Here is a 22,054-nt window from a genome sequence, read left to right on the forward strand (position 1 = left end):
AAGTTCCCTAGACTATAAGCTCCATAAGGGCAGGCACCTTGTCTGTTTTCGCCTAGAGCTTCATTGCCAACCCCTAGCATAGTGGCCAGCACATAGAAAATACTCGATATGTATTCGTTGAGTAACTGCATGAATAAACCCCAAGCTAAAAATCTAACTCCTGGCTCCTTCAGACCTGTACTGCCTGGATCAGCCACAGAATCATAGAATTTCAGTGTTGAAACTCACCCACACCCTAGCCTTTAACCCATCTGTCAATACTGCTATAAGCACAGGGCATTTTCTGTTAAAAAATGAAATAATAGTGTTGATATACATTCAGTAAAATAAGCTGTTTTTCTTCTCTCTCCCCACATCTCATTCCCTGGTCTACTGAATTGGTAATCTCTAGCATATAAATTAAGTGGCATGCAAGGTGATGTTGTAGAAAGCAAGAAACAAACAAACAAACAAAATCAAAAACAAAAAAGCCTGTGCACTCTCAGCACCTATTAGTTAGAAAATAGACTGTGTTTCTCTGAAAAGAGCCATCTGGGAGCAGACCAGGCGCGGTGGCTCACACCTGTAATCCCAGCACTTTGGGAGGCCAAAGCGGCAGATCATGAGGTCAGGAGATCGAGACTATCCTGGCTAACACGGTGAAATCCCATCTCTACTAAAAACTACAAAAAAATTAGCTGGGCATGGTGGCAGGCACCTGTAGTCCCAGCTATTCAGGAGGCTGAGGCAGGAGAATGGGATGAACCTGGGAGGCGGAGCTTGCAGTGAGATCATGCCACTGCACTCCTGCCTGGGCGACAGAGCGAAGATTCCGTCTCAAAAAAAAAAAAAATCAGGGGGCCTAGAACACCACCCTCATTAGCTCTGCATTTTCATCATTCTCTCCATTTCTCTGTCTATATCATAATCAAGTCTAAGGGTCTTCCTTTCCAGCCATGCCCACCTAGAGCCCCCTCCTTACAATTAACTGTAATCATTTGGTGTGATAGAGATTTTCTCTGCATCTAAAGTTCAATGTGAAATTCAGAAACCTGCAAAATGCACATTGTACCACAGGGTGGAAAGCCCTGGCTTAAATCCTAAATCAGAGGTGGGCTGTTGGAGCAGCAGACGGAAGAGGGGTGGGAATGGGATGAGGGCATCCAAACGACTGCTAACTGGCCACTCTCTCCCCCACAGTGGCAGGCCATCTCTCTGACGGTCATTGAGAAGGTTCAGGTTGCAGCCGCCATCCTGGGCTCCCTCTTCCTCATCGCCAGTATTTCTTGGCTCATCTGGTCAACTTTCAGCCCCTCGGCAAGATGGCAACGCCAAGACCTTCTCTTCCAGATCTGCTATGGGATGTATGGCTTCATGGACGTGGTGTGCATAGGTGGGTCTGGGGGCTTGCCTCCATGGGAAGTGGGGAATCATGTGCTCGTGGGATGGACAGATCCCTCAGGATCCCCCATTGTGGGAGGCTGAAGCAGATATGGCCCCAGGCTTGAGACCTGTGAGCTCAGGAGAGGCCAGAGGCTTGGATTCAAGGAGTGGATGGGAAGTGGGAGGAGGCAGGGAAAAGAAGGAAGATCTAGATATTTCCTAAACAAACCTGTCTGCACAGTTGAAGATAAAGATGAGGCTTGCCTCTAGGAGAATTTGAGAAAAATTGTTAAGTCTATGCACCTCAAGCAGGGTGTGCATGGCCTCCTCTCCACTGTGCACCCTACACTGCCAAGCATGACGAGGGATGCCTGCCCATTTCATTCCATTCTCTTCACAGCAAACTGCCTAGAGACAGCCATGGTTGAATCTGCCCCCACTCCCTGCCTTATTCCAGCTTTCTCTAAGCCTGTTTCAATGCCGTGAGTTTCTCTAGTCCAGTGGTTTTCCAGCTTTGTGTGGTACTGGGGCCTCACACACAGCTCCAGGCTCCCCCATCCCAGCCAGGGAATGGAAGAGGAATGTTGCACAGAGAGACTTCAAATCCTCACTCCTGTTTCATCATGGCGTCTGTTCTTTTATCTATTTACATGTATTTCTGTTCCAGATAAAGTTTTGTTTAAAAGGTTTCAGTGTCTTAGAAAAAAAAATTGGAACCCACTGCTTTAGATCCTACTCCTTCCCTGACACCACCCTCAAGTTTGTATTCTTCCTTTCTTCCACCATGTAGCTTTGGTGGTGGAGGGCTGGGTCTTTCTCCTCCCTTGCCCAACAGATGATTGTGGCTCTGTTGCGACTCTGAAGACACAGTCCAAGCAGCTAAGGAGATGGGGAAGCTGTGGTCAGACATCCCACCCTAGAACTCTCAGGTTATCCCCTAAGCCACAGTCCTGGGAGCATTAGAGTTCCACAGTTATCCTCTCTGGACATTATTAGTACATTGTATTAAATATGCTACACTTCTCTGTTTGGCAGAAAAATATCTATTAGCTAGAATTTGGCTGGGCTGATGTTTGTGTGAATTTCTTTGGAGTTCTTTAATATTAGGGATCAGAAAAGCCTGGAGACTCACATACTGGTTATACTAGCCAGATACCAGGGATGCTGGAACTTGTAAACTTGTCTAAGCCATCTTGCTGTCTCTTCAAGTTAGCTAAACCAATATATCAACTCCAAGTTCAAGAGTCTTTTCATTATAGCACCTAGGCAGTGAGAGAAGCAGGCAGCCCAGGAGGACTATGAACGGGGAGCAATTTGACATTGATGCATTCTAATTTCCTTCCCCCTCCCACCACACTCTCCTCCTACTCCTGCTGAGCCTGGATTATTGATGCCAAAAGCCAGGTGTGTCTCCATATGGAGGTTTATAGCAGGTCTGGCATGGAAGGGGGAAACAGTGGAGGGGCCCCTCTAGCTGCCCTTCATTCTCCTTCAGGCAGGCTTTAGATCAGTCTCTGATGTGTCCTTCTATGAGACATGCTTTCCTGTCACATGATGTATTAGTCAACTAGTCAGCATTGGCTGCAATAACAAACAATTCCACAAATCGCAGTGCCTTACAACAAACATTTATTTCCCATTCAGGGGTTTGGGAGATGGCTTTGGCTCTGCTGAGGTTGGCTGGGTTTAACTTCTGGTTGTGCATTGGGTTCAGGCCTGCTCTGAGTGTCTCCTTATGCTGGGACCCAGGCTAAAGGAGCAGGGACTACTGGGTGTGCTGTTTTCCTGGTTGAATGCAGAAGCACAAGAGGGCTTGGTGGAAACTTGCAATGCATCTCAAAACGTCTGCTCAGAACTAGTGCACTGCTCAGAACTAGTGTCCGTTCCACCCACAGCCTATTGGCTAACACTAGTCATCAGTAAGTCCAACATCAATAGGGTAACAGGGCAGGGAAATATGTTCCTTCCCTGGAGGGAGCATGGACAAAAGAGAGGAGCATAAATACCTGCTACCACCAATGGCTCTACAGATTTGAAGACTGAATTGAATATAGAAGAGACCAGGTCATCAACCAGTCTAGTTTGCTTGCTTTGCAGCTGAGAGAACTGAGGCTCAGAGAGAGGAAATAATCTGCTCAACGTTCTTATCTGGGATTAAAAGCAAGTTCTCCTGACTCACAACCCAGTGCTCATTCCATTAACTCTCTTGCACCAGATAGCAGGAGTCCATGGTGTGACCTATGGGAAACCTACAGGTGCCACCTGTGACTTTGAGTACACCTGGGCCCACTTGCAAGGGGGCTGTCAGGCATAGGTCTGTTTCCTGTGGCTCTGAGCCTCCCAGTGCTCCTGCTCAGGCTGGCCTGGTGCTCTGGTCTCTCCTTCTCATGGTGTTTCTCTCTGAGTAGGGCTCTGTGCCATCTCTCCTCCTCCTCCTGTTCCTTGGCTTTTTTCTAGCTGCCTGCCTTTTCCCTGGCCCACTTCTAGCTCTCTAATTCTTTTTCTTATATACATGTGGCACTCAGTCCTTCAGTTTATTGGGAGAAGCAGAGTGGGCTGAATATTGAGAGTTTTCATTGTTTTCCTTTCTTCGGAAAACATAATAACCCAAAATGCAAAAGCACACCACAATTTATCCGTTCTGTGCTGACAAGCCAGTGACTGCTTGGAGACAGGATGGGAGAAGGAATGCAGAGGGACCCTAATGGCTTTCAGTGTCATCCAAAAGTGGTGAGATCTATTGACATTTAGACCATCTCACCTTTAAGGAGTTCAGACAGCTCTGTCATTTGTATTGATTATAATAAGAACCTAGACCATTTCAGAGCATGACTGTGGGGGCAAGTATTCATCTTCCCATTTTTCAGATTGTGAAATTCTGAAACAGAAGCATTTGTCTTAGGCTGACTCCCACAGTGGAGTAGGACTCTCAGTTCAGTGTTTTCCTAGGAGAGGCTGTCCGCAGGGGAAAATGCTGGGAGAGGAAATAAAAAGGAGTAATATGTGATCTTGCAAGAGAGTGGGACATGCCAGGCAAAGGTGAGAATCCACAAACAGGTTCTTGGGGTTATGATGATGGGGATTTTGATGATGGCGAAATGATGATAACCAGTAGTGATGATGGTGGTTTGAGGGTGAAATTCAGCTTCTCCTTCTGTGCAGTATTCTGTCCAGTAGAGGGAAAATGCATCACACTGCACAATTGGGTGCAAAAATATCCGCTTTTTGTGGGCTCTCTGGAGGGAGAATCGGGTAAAGCCTGCAATTCCTGCCAGGGATATCTTTATTTGTAGGCTCAACTAGACATTCTGACTCATGGGGACTTCCAGAGAGCACACTTGGCATTAGATTCATTCAGGGCAATGTAGGACAGGAACTACAGCCTCCAGGATGGCAAGTCGGGCTTCCCTCTGCAGGGAGTCCTCACCACACTCCACCTCCTAGTCCCCGGCTATTCTCTTGGCTCCCAAACAGTAACTCAGGAGCAAGAAGATGAAACCCACAACCATGGGTATAGGGTCCACCTGGGCATCATTTCCAGGGTTCTTGCAGAAGCCATACTCAGTTCAGGTCACTGTGCTCGGGGAAGCCCAAAGCCACAGGCTCCCAGCAGGCATTCCCAGTAAAGCACCCATCAACCAGGGGTTGCCCCCAACTCAAGTGATGCTGTAACACAGCCAACACTCCACCTTCATCAAATTTCCAGAATGCCAACCCAGGGTGCAGTTTGCTTTGAGAGAAGGAGAAAATGTCCCCATCACCCCTCTCCCACCACCTCCTGCCTCCACCTATGAACCTTGACCTCTGGCCACCCAAACCAGATTTACTGAACCAATGAGAGACAGAGAAGCTAGAAGAGGGAACAGAGACCTGGCCAGGACTGCCAGAAGGAGGCACAGCGTGGTCTTCTTGCTGCACAAAGGCGGAAACAAAGGCAAGAGCCACGGGAGGCATCTGTCTTACATTTGAGGCATTTAACAGTTTGAAAACCTGATAAGTTAGTTTGCTTCCATGAAAAAGGGGGAAGCTTCCCTTCCAGAAGTCCTAAGAGAGTGGAAGAAGATAATGTGAGTGGGAAGAGGAAGAGGAGTCTCCCTGGCAGAGAGTGGGTGGAAGGGATTTCAGCAAAGGGGCATCTTCTCAAGAAATGCTAGTTGAGGAAAACGTTGACAAAAAGCATCAATATCCATAGGCCCAAGCTCCTTGGATGGGTGGAGCAATTCAGCACCTGGGATAAAAATGTTATCATCAGGAGAAAAGAAAATGAGTCTGGCCCTGTGTTGGCTCAAAAGGCTAAGTAAGAAAAGAGGAACAAAACCATCTGCTACAATGAGTCTCTAGACTTTCTTTATATTTCAGATACCAAGGACAATTTGTTTATTCCCTAAGACTGTTAAATGGCCACAGATAGTAAAGAATATGAGTAAACATAAAATGGATGGTTTTAACAAATCGTTAACAATGTATTTACCTTTCCTTTTGGAGCGGTGTGCTGAGGGACAGCTCATGAGAGTGGGAGGGACTCCAAGGAGAACCTTCACGGAAAGCCAACAGCAGCTCTGCAGATATGCCCTGCCAGGAAGCCAGGAGGATGTGGTGTGAGACACTGCCTGCTTGCTGCTCCTGGAGCCGCTTCAACCCCATTCACAGCTGTATCCATCTGACTGGCTCTTAGAGATCAATAAGAAGACTCCAGAGCAGTGACTCTCGGAGAATGGCTCAGTGCTTACCAAAGGATTTTGCCTGAAATGATTGCCAGGAAAGTCTGAGCTCCCTATTTGATGCAGCACAGCTCCAGAGTTGAGGATGATGTCTTTAGACTTCCTTATACCAGAGGGTTGTACAATTACTGATATAAGCTGCCTCAACAGACAAAGCATCTCTTAGCTTAGGGTCCTAACTTTCTAGACTAATGCACGCCACTGTGAAAGCCAAACATAAGTTGCTTTGGATGGAACAAACTGTGACATCCCTGCAAGAACAGAGAAACCGATTAACCCCAAAAGATAAGCAAGATAAGTATTAGGATGCATATTTAACAGGTGAGGAAAGGCTTAAGCACCTGTGCTCCAAGTCACACAGCTAAGAAAATGGTGGAGCAGAGGATTGGGCCAAGAACCTCTGGCTCTAATTCCAAGGCTTTTTCTACTATCTGTTTCTTCTCTGATTGCTCTTTAAAACTGCAAATGCAGAGCTTGGTTGGGGAGGCAGGTTGGGGGGGAATTAGTCCAGTAATATTTTGACCCTCACGATAACTGCTGGTAACAATCAGAAATTAAGTGAGTCCCAGCTGCTCCTGTCTTATATTCAGGGTTTGGGAGGTTAGCCATTGTTGCACCTCCTTTTTGATTGTGCTATTTTGACATCAATTGAGAGAGAGGCCTGAAAAGTTGAGATGAAGTTTGATGGTTTATCTCCCTATAAGACACTCTGGTGAAAGGTTCTTCAGGTGGGAGAAGCTAAATCTAGTTACCATGAACTTGGGGAACCCATTCGTTGATTCATTAAAAAATATTTATTCAGGCCAGACACAGTGGCTCACGCCTGTAATCTCAGCACTTTGGGAGGCCAAACAATGTATTTACCTTTCCTTTTGGAGCGGTGTGCTGAGGGACATCTCTTAAAAAAAAAAAAAAAAGAGCCAGGTGTGGTGGTGTGTGCCTATAGTCCCAGAGACTTGGGAGGCTTAGATAGGAGGATCACTTGAGCCCAGGAAGTCAAGGCTGCAGTGAGTTATGACGATGCCACTGTACTCCAATCCGGGTGACACAGCAAGACCATGTCTCAGAAAAGAAAAGATACGATTCAGAGGAACCTGGGTATGTACACTAAAATGAGAGAGTCACCTGCTTTCAAGAATCTTTCTTCTTTTCGGGATGCAGACAAGGTAATCACTGAATCCCATATAATAAGAGCTGGGACTGAAGTCTGAACATAAGAATGAGCGTGAACCCAGGAAAGAGGAACTTGAGTCAGAGCGGGTCATATCCATTCCTTCAGTAGCTTTTGTTGGCTGCCTCGTTTTGTTCCCAAAACTAGAGAACATTCACAAAAAGATGAATAGGACACAGTTCCTTGCCCTCAAGGAGCTCATAGTCTACAAATAAATCACAATTCAGGATGGGCTGTACACAGTACAGAGGAAGGTAGAGCAGAGTAGAGAGCAATTGACTCTCTTGGGGGAGTCCAGGAATGCTTCCTGAAGGAAGGAACGCTATCTTTAAACTCATTTCCAAAGACAAATCAAAGTTCATCCAGAACTGGGGGAAAGAGCATTTCGGGCAAAGGAACTAGCATTGTATGGAGGTTCAGAGACATGCATGAGCCAGGTATGCTCAGGAAATATTGGGGAGTCTTTATAGCTCAATGCAAATATTTTGGCTGGGAGGTGGGTGATGGGCAAGGGGCTTGGAGAAGTTGGCCAGGCCAAATCCCACAGAGTCATGGGTCATGTGCTAAGGCACTCAGATTTGACCCCACTGCTGGTGGGGAGGCATTGATAAAATTTCAAATGGGGAAATATGATCAGATGTGCATTTTAAATTGAACTCTAGCAACTATGGAGAGAATGGGTCAGAGGTGGACAGAATAGGGAAGGGAAGGACTTTGTTGGAAAATGCTTGTAATAGGCTAAGCAAGAAATGAAGAGATGCAACACAGTGGCAGTGGGGAAGAAGTGTAGGGAAGACCTTGAGAGGTACTTAGGATGTAGATTTGATAGGGTTGTTTGGGTCCCTCTCAGGAGAGTGAGAGTCCCATGGTGTGGCTTGAGTGGGGAATGGGCACCGTAGTAGAGCCTGAGAATGGGATGGGCAATGGATAGAACAAAGGACAACCAAAGGGTTTGTCCTTAGCAAAGGCACCAAAACAAAAGGACTATCTTAAGTCTAAAATCCAGGTAGAGAGGCAAGAGCCTCTCTAAGCCAAGAGTTTGTAGTAGAAGAGAAACAAGACACATGGAGTACATTATGGAATACAAGGAGGAGAAGGCAGTACCAAGAAGAGGTCTCTTTGTCAGGATAGAAAGAGGGAGAGGCCTTTTATAGCACACAGGTGGTCCCCTCTTGTGACATAGAGGAAGATGTTGAGGGCACTGGTCCTGTTCTGACAAGAGTTGGTGACTGATGGGGTTGGGGCTGGTGGTAAAAGAGGATTAAAAATCTCTGGTAGGCCAGACATGGTGGCTAACACCTGTAATCCCAGCATTCTGGGAGGCTAAGGCAGGAAGATCACTTGAAATAAAGAGTTCAAGACCAGCCTGGGCAACAGAGTGAGTCCTCATCTCTACAAAAATTTTAAAAATTAGCCCTGCGTGGTGGTGCACACATGCAGTTCCAGTTACTCAAGAGGCTGAGACAAGAGGATCACTTGAGCCCAGGAGTTTGAGGTTATAGTGAGCTGATTATGCTACTGTACTCCAGCCTGGGTGACAAAGTGAAACTTGTCTCAAATAAAAAAAATAATTTATGATGGATGCCTAGGTTTCTGTAGGCAGTTGGATAATGAGGCTTGAAGACGGATTTAGAAGTGAACAATAAAACGTGTTTGAAGCTGTGGGTTTTGATGAGATACTGCAGTGCTCAGAGAGTAGGTGACTGAGGACAGAGGACTAGAGGACACTAACCAAGTAAGGGATGGGTGAAGATAGAGAATGAGAAAACAATAGGAAGGACTGAGTCACAAAGGCCAGAGTGGTAGGTTTCCCAAGTGGCGGCCATACTACAGAATGGCCCAGGGCTCCGCTTCTTACTAACCTTGTGACCTTGAGGAACTGGCACTTTTCTCTGCTTCCCTTTCCTTGTCTACGAAATATGATAATAACACCATCGTCAGAGGGCGGTTCAGAGGTTTAACACTGTGGCAAATGTAAAGGAGTGTGCCCTTGTAATTATCAGGGACCAGGTAGGAAGTGCTTGATCAGAGTGGATTCCCCTCAGAGGGAACACTCAAGAAATGTTTGCCAAAACTGTTATAATCAGAATGCAGCCACAGCCTAGATAACAGAGATTGCCTGAAACTGTGTCCTCAAGTAAATAAAAGTCTGCTCTTATTTGGAGCAGAGCTTTTTCTTGAAGGTTCTTGCTTCCCTCACCCGTGTCCCCTCAATGAGAAGATCTGATTACATCTAATGTCCTCATTCCACCTGCCTCCTCTTCTGCCATCTCTAATGACACTGTCCTCTGCTGCAGAGAAGCTGACAGAGCCTCCCAGCAAACAAATGGGGCATTCTCTGCTCCAGTGGGTCAAGTTATTAGGATTTAACAAGAGCAAATTAATTAAGGGCTTTGGCACTGAAAAACATTTTTTTTTAACTCCACAGAAGTAAGAGATTGGACATCAAATAGTCAACTCTGCAAAAATGAGGCTCTCTTCTTCATCATGTTTGTTTTTAACTTGTGATTGAAATGGGGTCAAGGGAAGGAAGGAAAGGAATGTTCCTGAGATTATTTTCAAAGCTTTAAAACAGTAGAATATGGTAATCAGCAAAATTATAGAAAGTTTTGTGTGTTTTTTTTAAGCTTGCTCTGTGTGTGGTCCCCTGAGGTTCTTTTCAGTGATTTAAAGATGCCTGGCCCCTGTCCTCTGAAATGAAGGAATTTAAATCTCATTTTATAGCAAATAGGCAGAGGGTGGGGGCAGCAGGATTGTACAAACATTTTTCTTTCAAACCTAATTTTAATCCACATTAACTACAAAAACATATATATGCTACAAAAATTCCTTCCTCTCCTCCTAGCTATAAATGACTCTACATGTAAAACCTTTTAATCTCTTGATTAGGAAACTTGGAACATTTGTTGGAAGCAGCCTAGCAGTATAAGAAACTAGAAAGCAGATCTAGGTCTGAAGACCAGAATAGCCACTGTATTAGTCCATTTTCACACTGCTATAAAGAACTTCCCTGATATGAGGTAATTTATAAAGGAAAGAAATTTAATTGGCTCAGTTCCACATGGCTTGGGAGGCCTCAGGAAACTTACAATCATGGCAGAAGTGGAAGGAGTCACCTTCTTCACAAAGCAGCAGGAGAGAGAAGAATGAAGGAGGAATTTCCAGCCACTTACAGATCTTGTGAGAATTCACTCACTATCACAAGAACAGCATGGGGGAAACTGCCTCCATGATCCAATCACCTCCCTCCCTTGACATGTGGGGATTACAGGTCCCTCTCTTGACACATGAGGATTACAATTCAAGATGAGACTTGGTGGGGACACAGAGCCAAACCATATCAGCCACTAATCACCTCTATGGCATTGGACAAGTTACTCCCTCTCTCTCCAACTAGTTCCTCATCTATAAAATGAGAGGGGTGAACCCAACAACCTCCAGGTTTCTTCCAGGTCTGACATCCCAGGATTTTGATGTCACCTCCACACTGAGATGCCAGGGCTTGCAGAGGCTGACACTTGTGGCCATGGGCCATCCCCAGCAATGTTGGGCTGGGCCACAAAACTGACATGAGAAGCAGCAGCTGCAGAAACTGGCGAGATGATGCCCATCCACGTTCTGTTACTTGCATGTGGCTTGTCTGGTTTTCTGGATTCCGTGTTAACTCCTTCCCACCCACTGGAGCCTCCTGTGACAGCCACCTATCTCCACAGCCAAGTGACTGGATGCTTAGAGATGAAGATGACTGATTTAGAAGCAGATGTGCCAAATCAGCACTGTCCCCTTCCAAGGAGACCCCTCGAGAGGCACTTCATTTATCCCAGTTGTGCTGACAAAGCTCAACATATTTTAGGAATATCTCTTGGGAACTGCCTTTGGCACAGAACAGATTCAGGAGGGGCCTGTCTGTTGGCAGTGGGTTTGTGACTAGAAATAGCCCCAATTTGATACATTAGGTGGATGTTCAAGCCAGATAATAAATTTTGGGTACAATAAGAAACATGCCATCAAGCCACAAACTTCTTTTCTCATGTGGCCCCTAACCTAGAGCTATAGGTATGTTAGTTAGGGTATATTCAGCAGATATAAAAAAAATAAGCCCCTATGTGTCAGTGGTTTAACCCAATAGAAATTCCTGAGCAGTAGGAGATTCTCTTCCACACAGCAATTTGGAGTCACAAGCTCATTCCATCTCTGGGCTCCACAGGCCCCTTGGGCTGCTGAGTCTTTTGCCCCCAGCTAATAGAAAATTAAAGACAGCATGAATAAGTCATCTTTTGCCCCAGCCCTGCATGCATTTTCTCTCAATACCCATTTCTTTTTTCTTTGTTTTTATTTTTTATTTGTATTGGGCAAACCTCATTCTATAAAATCAAATGAAATGAGTGCTCCCTAGACCCATTTCTTAAATGCTGGCCTGGCTTGTGGTCACATTCGGTACTAGTCACCTGGTCTCACCTTGGTGCAGAAAGCTAGAAAATGTAATTTCTTCTCAGTGGCAACTTTATACCAAGGAAAGGGAGCGTGGATTTTGGTGGACAGTTAGCCATCTCTGTCACAGAAGGCCAACCCCATTGAGCAATTTCCAGATATATTCTGAACTGGGATAGCCCAACAGGAATAAATACCCTATTTCCAAAGGGCAATCCTTGGGATTTTAAAAGATAAAACTCTGCTTCGAGATAGAAAGGTGTTAGCATGTTTACCTAAATAAGCTACTTTTGTAACTTTATGGTAACTTTATAATAAGCTTTGTAATTTTATAATAGCTCATGTGATGTGCAGCCTGGCCATACCTGTGTCCAGTATAAAGCTGCACCCTGGAGAATACTGGGCAGGTGGTGATGTTGTCAATCTGGCCTCTTCCAGCAGCACCCCCTGAACCCACCCAAAATAGCTGGTTATATTCATTTCTTTCAACCCTTGCCTGATATGTGCTTTGGTCCAGGTTCTTAACAGGGGTGGGCACTGGAGGAGTGGAATCTGGAAAATGGGTGGTTGGCAATGCTAGAGCTTCAGAGTGAGACACTACTAAGCCTCACCCCATAGCTGTCTGACAATGGGGAATTCTGCGGGGAGGGAGAGCGTCTCTCTGTGGTTGGAGAGGAGGCACCAGTATGAGAATCGGTTGGTCTCTAGAGTGCTTTTTAGCCCTGGCATGTCATTCATCTATAGAAAATGATTTGACTGAGGGCTGGGGAGGAGAGCAGTCAGGAGATGAAAGAGCAGGTACTTTTATTGGGGACGAGGTTGCCAATTAAGAAGAGAGATGAGTGGGCTTTTCTTGTATCCTGTAATCTCCCCCACAATAATCAATATGATGTGGCATTGAGAGTTACATGTGTCCCAGGCACAGTACCAGGTATTGGCACACAGGACTCATTACTTTATTTAATCTCATCACAACCCTATGAGGAAGGGTTTACGATGAGAAAACTGAGTCTCAGAGAGAGAGGAAGTCCCTTATCTAAAGACTCAAAGTGAGTAAGCGGCAAACACTCTGAAAGCTTAATATGAATACATACTCACTGGTAAGTTAACTCTCAGTTGTGGGGCTCAAAGGTCTTTGGATCTGGGAGAGGAAGTACTTATTTCTTCCATTTCTTCCCATGTTCATGTCTATGGCATCTGGAAGTAGATTACTTTTTAAAGTGACTTACAACAGTTTTCATGATCAAAATTTAGAGCTTTCTGTGAGGGATAAAAACCATGTCCTAGCCTAGCAGTCCACACACAGGCAGCATCAGTCTCACCTGAGGTTTCTTAGGAATGCACATTCTCAGGCCTCAGCCCAGAGCTACTGAGCCAGTAGTCCTCCAGGTTTGCAGCCTGGGAATCTGTCTTAACAAGCTCTTTGGGTGATTCTGATGCACAATAGAGTGTGAAAGGCAGCTGGGTGCGGTGACTCATGCCTGTAATCCCAGCGCTTTGGGAGGCTGAGGCAAGAAGATCACTTGAGTTCAGGAGTTGAGACCAGACCGCAACATGGCAAAACCCTGTCGCTGCAAAAAATACAGAAATTAGCTAGGCATGGTGGTGTGCCCCTGAAGTCCCAGCTATTTGGGAGGCTGAGGTGGGTGAATCGCTGGAACCTGGGTCGAGGCTGTAGTAAGCCCTGATTGCACCACTGCACTCCAGCTTGGGCAACAGACAGAGACCCTGTCAAAAAAAAAAAAAAAGAAAAAAAAAAGTGTGAAAAGCACTGGTCTAGAGTTGTCAGCAACTTTTATGTCACTTAACCCAGGCCACTAGCAGGACATGGAGTGGGGATGGGATTCTAATGACCCATGGAGCTTGCAGCTTTATGAGGAAGAGGAGCCCCAGAAGGTGGAGAGACATTGGAAAGATGAAGGAGACAATTCTTCTAGAACTGGATTTCCCACAAATACAGCCCAGGGTTGGGTACATTGTAAGTGATCACTAGAAAACCATTATATTAAGTTTTAACAAGCCAGAAAGGACTTAATCAAAACTTGTTGGATTTCTGATGTTACTATGCCCCCTCATTTTCCATTATCTCCTCCTATGACTTTTCTGTCTCTGTTCACCAGCAGCCTTTTTTCCTAGTCGAATCCAGTTTATTTCTCTATCCACCGACATTCTCCATCCCCCTTCCCTTTTTCCCACCTCTTCAACCTTGGCCATGTCACCTGCTCGTATCAGATGAGCCCCAGTCATCTTCCCCTGTTTTTTCAGTATGCTGCCACCCAAGGAATCAATAAGAAATTTGTAGAGCAAGGAGCAGAGGAAGGGCTGAGAAGAGTGGCTTTGAATGAGGTAGTTTGTGCTTTTCCCTCTTTTGGCAAACAAGCATTATCTAGAAAAACAGGTCCACCTTCCTCACCTTCAGCCAACTATCCATTAAAATGGTTTACTTCCTGAACACTAGATGGTTAAATAATTGGAAAGCAGCATTCACACCAGAAATCTAAGTCACACTCTTCAATCAGGACAAAATTGTCTGATCAAGAAGCTAATTGAGAATCAAGTGTAATGGCCCTTACTGGAAAGAGTGAATTTGGAGCTTCCGAAGATCCTGCTTCTCTCTCTCCAGACCCCATCTCTTCCACTGTACCATTACACTCCACACTCCTGGTGCTGTGTTAGCTGCTGGAGATTAACCAGACCTGGCTCTGTCCTCGAGGGGCTTACAGTCTGGAGAGAAGAGTATAGCAATGTTCAAACAAGGTTTGTGGGATAAATGGACAGATGAATGGCTTCAGGGCTGAGGGTGCATAGGTACACATTCAAAAGGTTGGCAGGGATGATGGGAGTTGGTACAACTGGGAGAGGGTGAGAGAGTGGGACAGAGAGGAAGTCTCTTTGTTCAGCATCTGTCAGGCCAGAGCAGAGGGTCCACGAGTGATCTTCAGGAGATTTAGTACAAGGTAATTTGAGTGTCTGGTTGTTTTCCCCTCCAGGGAGATGGTCCTTCCCTTCATTAGATCCTCAAAGGGGTGTGATCCAAACAAAGGGCTAGAAACCCCCGAGACTACCTCTTTTTCCATGAATCTTGTAGACTTGTTGAGTGAGGCGTGATTTCAGACACAGTTGGAACACTGCAGGAGAAAGTGACCTTGTGGGTGGCTCTGGTCTCTGAGAATTGCAGCCTGTTGGAGACTGAAGAGGCTCTGAGGTTTTGCACCAGGAGGCCGGGTTCGCTCATTGCTGTTTGCTCCAAACCGGCTCCTCCCCTGGATCCTCAGTGGCTGTGGGATGAAGCCCGCCGTGCAATCATCTCACCCACCATCACAGGGCCCAGCCCCTGGCAGCCTCACTCTCTGCACCAGCATCCCTTTCCTGCTCAGCTCATCCCTACATCTGAGCCCGTCTTCCCAGCCCTTCACTGTGCCCTACTGCACTTCATGGTCCCTCATTAGCAACCTTCTCTCTGCGCATTCCCTTCATCTTTCCTACCTGAAGCATGGCTGTGTCCTGAGAACACTGTTTCCCTCATGCTGGTGGCGGCTGTTCTTTCTCCCATCTACTGTGTCCTGTGGGGTCTGGAGGTGGCGTCCATGTCCTTCTTGATTTCCATCACCACTCGCAACTACTTCTCTTCCTTCATCCTTCAGAAGCCCCAGCCCCTTCAAAGTCTTTCTTTCTTTCTTTCTTTCTTTCTTTCTTTCTTTCTTTCCTTCCTTCCTTCCTTCCTTATTTCTTTCTTTCTTTCTTTCTTTCTTTCTTTCTCTTTCTTTCTTTCTTTCTTCCTTCCTTCCTTCCTTCCCTCCCTCCCTCCTTGCTTCCTTCCCTCCCTCCCTCCTTCCTTCCTTCCCTCCCTCCCTCCTTCCTTCCTTCCCTCCCTCCCTCCTTCCTTCCCTCCCTCCCTCTTTCCTTCCTTCCTCCTTCCTTCCCTCCCTCCCTCCCTCCTTCCTACCTTCCTTGCTTTCTTGCTTTCTCTCTCTCTCTTCTTGCTTTGTCTCTCTCTCTCTCTTTCTTTCTTTCTCTCTCTCTCTCTCTTTCTCTTTCAGACAGAGTCTTGCTCTTGTCACCCAGACTGGAGTGCAGTGGTGTGATCTCGGCTCACTGCAACCTACACTTCCTGGGTTCAAGCAATTTTCCTCTCTCATCCTCCTGAATAGTTGGGATTACAGGCGCATGTCATCATACTTGGCTAATTTGTGTATTTTTAATAGAGACAGGGTTTCACCGTGTTGACCTGGCTGATCTTGAACTCCTGACCTCAAGTGATCCACCTGCCTCGGCCTCCAAAGTGCTGGGATTACAGGCATGAGCCACCATGCCCGGCTGAAGTGCATCTTTCTTTTTTTTTTTTTTTTTTTTTTTTTGTTGTTGAGACGGAGTCTCGCTCTGTCGCCCAGGCTGGAATGCAGTGGCCGGATCTCAGCTCACTGCAAGCTCCGCCTCCCGGGTTTGACGCCATTCTCTCGCCTCAGCCTCCCGAGTAGCTGGGACTACAGGCGCCCGCCATCTCGCCCGGCTAATTTTTTGTATTTTTTTAGTAGAGACGGGGTTTCACCGTGTTAGCCAGGATGGTCTCGATCTCCTGACCTCGTGATTCGCCCGTCTCGGCCTCCCAAAGTGCTGGGATTACAGGCTTGAGCCACCGCGCCCGGCCTGAAGTGCATCTTTCTTTATCACCCATTTTCGCTTCTGGATGCTGTTGGCTGCTGGCCCCCTACTCAGTCCTCAGATACCCTCACGCACCTGCTCATACACTCCCCCAACTCCTGTCCTCAGCAGCTACATAGATCAGTGCTTGGCAGAGATGGGCATGTCCCCCAGAGGCATTTTGGAAATGTCTGGGGTTTGTTCATTTGTTTGTCTGTTTTCTAATGTAGTTGTGCTGCAGCGTTTTCACTGAAATGTATATTGTTTTGTTATAAAAGATTTCCCTTTATTATTTTTATTTTACATTATCTATTAGGGCATTATATTAATTTAAAAGACATAGTAGTTTACAGTTGCTTATGAATTTCATTTCAGGATAGGAATGGTGATGTTAAAATAAATTTGTTATATAAAGGGGATGTTTGGTGTGATAACATTGAGGATGGCTGAGGCAGATAGTCTTTCCAATTCCCTGGCTTTGCTATTGCTCCAAAGATCTTTTCCTCCAACACACACCAGCCCCAATCAAATAGTCACATCCTGGATTCATAATCGCCAGTAACCACACCACTTCCAAAATCTGGATTTAAACATCGTACTCTCTGACCATCACTCCATATTCACTGACTCCAATAATCCTCCAGCCTCATAAAGACTTGGCCTTGACTCTCTCACTTTCCACTTTTCATTATTCCTTATACCTTTTCTATTCTCCCCCATCCCCAGCCTGGGCTCCATGGTCCAGCAGGATAACCACTCTCTTGCAAGTACATATAATTCTCATGTCTGCTTGCCCAGGGAAACAGTTTACCTTGGTTAAACCCAGATTTCTTCTTCTTCCACATGTGCACCTGAGCAAGCAGTTTGACAGCGTGGAGAAAAATCACACAACCAGTGACTAGAGTCACTTCAGATTTATGGCCACAAATCTCAAATGACACTTAACACAGTGAGCTAATTCTACCGCATCTCCCTTGTAAATTCACACTCCTACTTTCCGAGATAATTATTTCCCACCTTCTCCTCTCTTCACAAATCTTTAACACTTCCTCTCTTATCTCTTCTTTCTTAGCTGATGACTTCATGGGGAAAAAAATATGTATGTGTGCTTGGATGAGAACTACCTGATTTTCCCGCTGTCATTTCTATCATTCTCCTGCCATCTGTGCCCGTGGAACCAGTGGTCATTTCCCATTTTACTCAAGTTGACCTCTTGATAACATTGTAGAATCACTGCACTCTTTCTGAATCCTTCCCTAGGCTTTTAGGTTTCCACACTTGCTGGTCTTGCTTGTACCCCATTGGTTGCTTCTTTTGAGCCTCATTCCTTGGCCCTATCTCCACCAAAGCCTCCATCAAGCCTCTAAACACCTGAAGCCCAGGGCTCTGTCTTTGGCCTTCTTCTCTCGCCTAAGAGGTCTCAGCCATTTCCAAGTCTTCAAGTTCTACCTCTACAATGATGACTTCTATCTCCCGGCCAGACCTCTCCCTAAGCTTCGGACTCATATGTCCAGTTGCCTGTCTGATCCTTCTAGTTAGCTTTCTGTCAGACACCTTAAACTAACCATGACTAAAATGTAGCTAGTAATCACTCTGATAGACTTGAATCATGGGCCCCAAAGACATGCAGGTCCTAATCCCTGAACCTGTCAATGTTACCTTATATGGAAAAGGACTTTGCCAGTGTGATTAATTTAAGGATCTTGAAATGGGGACAGTATCCTGGATTATTCAGGTGGGCCCTAAATGTAGCCACAAGTGTTCTTACAAGGAGAGGGAGATTTAATGACAGAAGAGTAGTAGGAGAGGTGAGAACAGAAGAAAGAGGCTGAAACGATGCAAGAAAGAGGCAGAAATTGCAATTTCTAGAAACTGAAAAAAGGCAAGGAGACAGATTCTTCCCCCTCAAAGCCTCCAGAAAGAACCAGAAGGTGCCCTGCTGACACTTTCACGTCAGCCCAGTGGGACTGATTTTAGACTTCTGATCTTCAGAACTGTAAGAGAAACATGCGTCCCATTTTAAGCTACCAGATGTGTGGTACTTTGTCACAGCAGCAATAGGAAACGAATCCAGTCACCACAGCTAGCACACAAATCCATAGCCTACCCCTGATGCCCTCCACTTCTCAGGAAATGGCTCCCCATTTATGCAGCTGCTGAGGCCAAGAGCTTCAGAGTTGTCCAGATCTTTCTCTTCACTCCCACCTTGCCAGTCAGCAAGTCTTAGCTCTACATCCAGCACACGGCCTGACTCCAGCAGTTTCTTACTGCTCCACTGCCACGACCCTAGTCAATGCTATCACCATTCCCAACTCGCATGATGCCACTGCTTCCTGCTTGGCTTTCCACTCCTTCTTTTGGCCCTCTTCACATGCACCACCGGTGGCTTTATGAAGGCTGAATCAGATCACAGCATTCCCCCTACTGAAACCGTCAATGTCTTCCCATTACACTCAGGATAGAGTGCAAATCCCTTGCCATGGCCTATAAGGCCCTACCATTCATTGGCCTCTGCTCGCCTTACCTCCCTCCACTTCCTCATTGCTGCACTGTATTGATCACACTGACCTTCTCTCTGACCTTGTTCATTCCATTCCCACCTCCTGGCTTTTGCACTTGGAGTTTCTACCACCGAAGTGCTCTCTCTCCAGATCTTTGCATGGATCTCTCCTGTTCATCACTTAAGTCTCAACTCAGATATGATCTCCTCCAAAAGGCCTTTCCCACCGCCCTTGCTAAAACGGGATCTCAGTGCCTGCAGCCAGTAGCTATTTAACCCCAGTTATCTTCCTTAAGGCATTTGTCAGCTCCTGAAATTGTCGCATTGGTTTGTTTACACATCTATTGTGTGTCTCTGTGAAGATGTAAGCTCTCAGAGGGTGTCCTGCTGACTGCAGTATCCTCAGTGCTTGGCACATAGTAGGCACACAATGATTATTTGCCTTGCTGCCTGGTGTAGCTTGTTTCCAACTCTATCACTGCCTCTGGCAGATATAACTGCATCAAGTTATCTCTCCCAGGGCTGTTTGTATCTCAGTAGTACTGGGGTATCTGTGCAAAGAGTTAACCAGTGGGATTTCCAGCAACCTTTAGCAGGTGTGGAGCGACCGACCATGGGGTTTCTTTTGTGGTACTTTAAAAGCACACAATTCATTCAACATCTGCTAAGGACTGGGTGCCATGGATACATAATAGAGGGAGGAAAAGATATTTATATTATGCCTTAGCGGATGAATTTGGATTTTGTCAAGGCAGGAAGGGGGTAGGGTGGAATAGAAGTGGGCGAAGGCACTGCCTGAAGGTGCTCAACTATTTCATGGACTTGGCCTGGTGGCCCCTCCACCTTCTGCCTACTGAAACTCGCTGAGCCTGGGAATCTAGGGATGGTCTGCCTGTGGCTCAGCACTGGAGCCAACGCCCATACCTTGCATAGATTCAGAGAGACTGTGGTCTCCCGGCAGTGACCCACTTCCTCTCATTTGGCCTCTGTTTCTCCTCTCCCTGCTGCCACAGGTCTCATCATCCACGAGGGACCCTCGGTGTATCGCATCTTTAAACGGTGGCAGGCCGTCAACCAGCAGTGGAAAGTGCTGAACTATGACAAGACAAAAGACCTGGAGGATCAAAAGGCAGGAGGCAGGACCAACCCCCGGACCTCCTCATCCACCCAGGCCAATATCCCCTCCTCGGAAGAGGAGGGCGCAGGCACCCCCGCCCCTGAGCAGGGCCCTGCCCAGGCTGCCGGCCACCCCTCAGGCCCTCTGTCCCATCACCACTGTGCTTATACCATCCTGCACATCCTGAGTCACTTGAGACCTCATGAACAGCGGAGTCCCCCAGGCAGCAGCCGAGAGCTGGTCATGAGAGTCACAACAGTGTGAGAGCAGAGGCCCAGGAGGAAGGCCATGACCACCACTGAGGGCCCGGAGCAGGGTGGGGAGGTGCAGTGGCACCCCCAGAGCCAGCAAAGGGAGCAGGCAGAGGGTGGGGGGCCTGGCAGGAGCCCTGGGGCAGGGTCAGAGTGGGAGTGAGGGTGGTGCAGGAGCAGTTCTGCTATTTCCGATCAGTCAATGCCACTCTCCACAACAGCAATGAAAACCAACACCAACTCAACAACAAAGTGCAATACAGGCTGAACCTGGCCCAACAGAAAAAACCTGCCCCAATGCGCCCGCAGGCAAGGTACCTGAAGAAGCAGAGGCGGAGGGCAGGCAAAGCCTGTGTGACTGGTGGCAGTGCCGGAGGCCAAGGGGGCCAAGAGGAAAAGCGTCTGTGGTCTGCTCTGCTCTCACCCTGTTTGGTTTTGTTTCTCCTGGGGCTGTGTTCTGCAGGCAGCCAGGAAAGGGGGAGGCACGTGTGTGAGCTGGCGGGGACACACTGCCTTTGGGGCTCCTGGGCTCATTTGGATGGGCAAGATTCGCTGACAAATGGCTGTGGGGATGGTGGGGTGGATGGTCAGGGAGGGATGCGCAGGGAGGGAGATGCTGGTGTGAGCAGCCAGAGGGAGAGGTGTGTCTCCTTCCTGAAGGAACTTCCAAATGGAACTCCCGATTTCAGGTGGGCTCAAAGAGGGCTTAGGTTTGGAAAAGGGTGTCTTTCTGTGCCCTTGTTTATTGATTTTATAGTGATTTGGTTCAAAGATGTTTACAGGACACACACACACACACACACACACACACACACTCCTAGAGAAAAGTACAGATTTCCAGTGGGTATCTGAAGCACAGTTCTGCTGCTGTGGCTTCAGCTTTGGAAGCTGTCAATCCTGGAGCAACTTTCCCAACTACCCAATCCTACCATGGCCAGGACATGGGCAATGCCAGCCCTTTCTTGTCTTGGCACATGCACATACCCAGTCCCCTCACGGTAGGGCACCCCCAACCTAGGGGCTTCCAAGAGAGCAGCTGCAGTGGTTGGGAGGAGCTTGGCCAGTGTGCCCCAAGGAGTGGAGTAGAGCCCAATCTAAGCGTTCCTTGCTGCTTGGAACCCTCCCCAAAGAGGCAGTCAGGCTGATGCTCAGTGCTTCATGCTCCCTGGTCCTTCCCGTGCAGCCAGGTGGGCCCAGGTGTGCCTGGCAAGGAGCACTACCCCTGGACCCCCTGCTCACTCTGGGGACCCTGCCAGGGAAGGCCACTGCACCTGCAGAGTTTCTGGTTGTCACTGCACAATGGCCGCGTCATCCATGGGTATTAAAAGGACACTGTCAAGTACTTTTTTAAACTAGTTTTTAGGGTTTTTTAAAACTCTCTGTTGTTTGTAATATTCTCTTAAAAGCTTGAAAATAAAACTTCTTTCCCTACCATTAGTGTCCCTTTCCATATGCGAGTTTTTCTTCCGCTTCCCTATCCTCCCTCTGTGGTGTAAACAGCCTTCTTTCTCCCTGTGTTTGCCCCACCCCTAGATTCTGTCTTATCACAAGAAATCAAGCACATTTTCATTTCTCCTTTGAGGGCATGGATGGGGCAAGGCAGACAGGGATGTTCCCTTCTGTGTACCTCTGTGTGAATCTGCAGTGAACTCCTGGCCTCTTCTTGGCATCCTAGCAGACAGAGTCCTTCAGGCCCCAGACTCTCCCAGGATTCTGCCTAGGAATCCTAGAAGCAGAGACCATGGGTGCTGGATGAAGTTTGGAGAGCTCCACTCCATCGGGTCCTTTCACAGAGGTTGGGAGAGGGTTGTTAGGACCTCATTGCCCTGACAGTGTCCTTTGACTATCAGAGGACAGCAC

At 47.1% G+C, this 22,054-nt stretch overlaps 1 protein-coding gene across 1 annotated transcript in view; it reads left to right on the top strand.

Moving 5' to 3' along the window:
* MARCHF4 (membrane associated ring-CH-type finger 4) overlaps nt 1-21,628 on the top strand; it is a 113,269-nt gene extending 91,641 nt beyond the window's left edge. The window contains exons 3-4 of the mRNA XM_033230338.1: nt 1,180-1,372; nt 19,840-21,628. Of these exons, the coding sequence (XP_033086229.1) occupies nt 1,180-1,372; nt 19,840-20,207 (561 nt within the window). The 3' untranslated portion in view covers nt 20,208-21,628. The remainder of the gene's footprint in view (nt 1-1,179; nt 1,373-19,839) is intronic.
* The last annotated feature ends 426 nt before the right edge of the window (nt 21,629-22,054 follow it).

The sequence above is a fragment of the Trachypithecus francoisi genome, unplaced genomic scaffold (genome assembly GCF_009764315.1).
Source record: "Trachypithecus francoisi isolate TF-2019V2 unplaced genomic scaffold, Tfra_2.0 Lachesis_group13, whole genome shotgun sequence".
NCBI lineage: Eukaryota > Metazoa > Chordata > Mammalia > Primates > Cercopithecidae > Trachypithecus > Trachypithecus francoisi.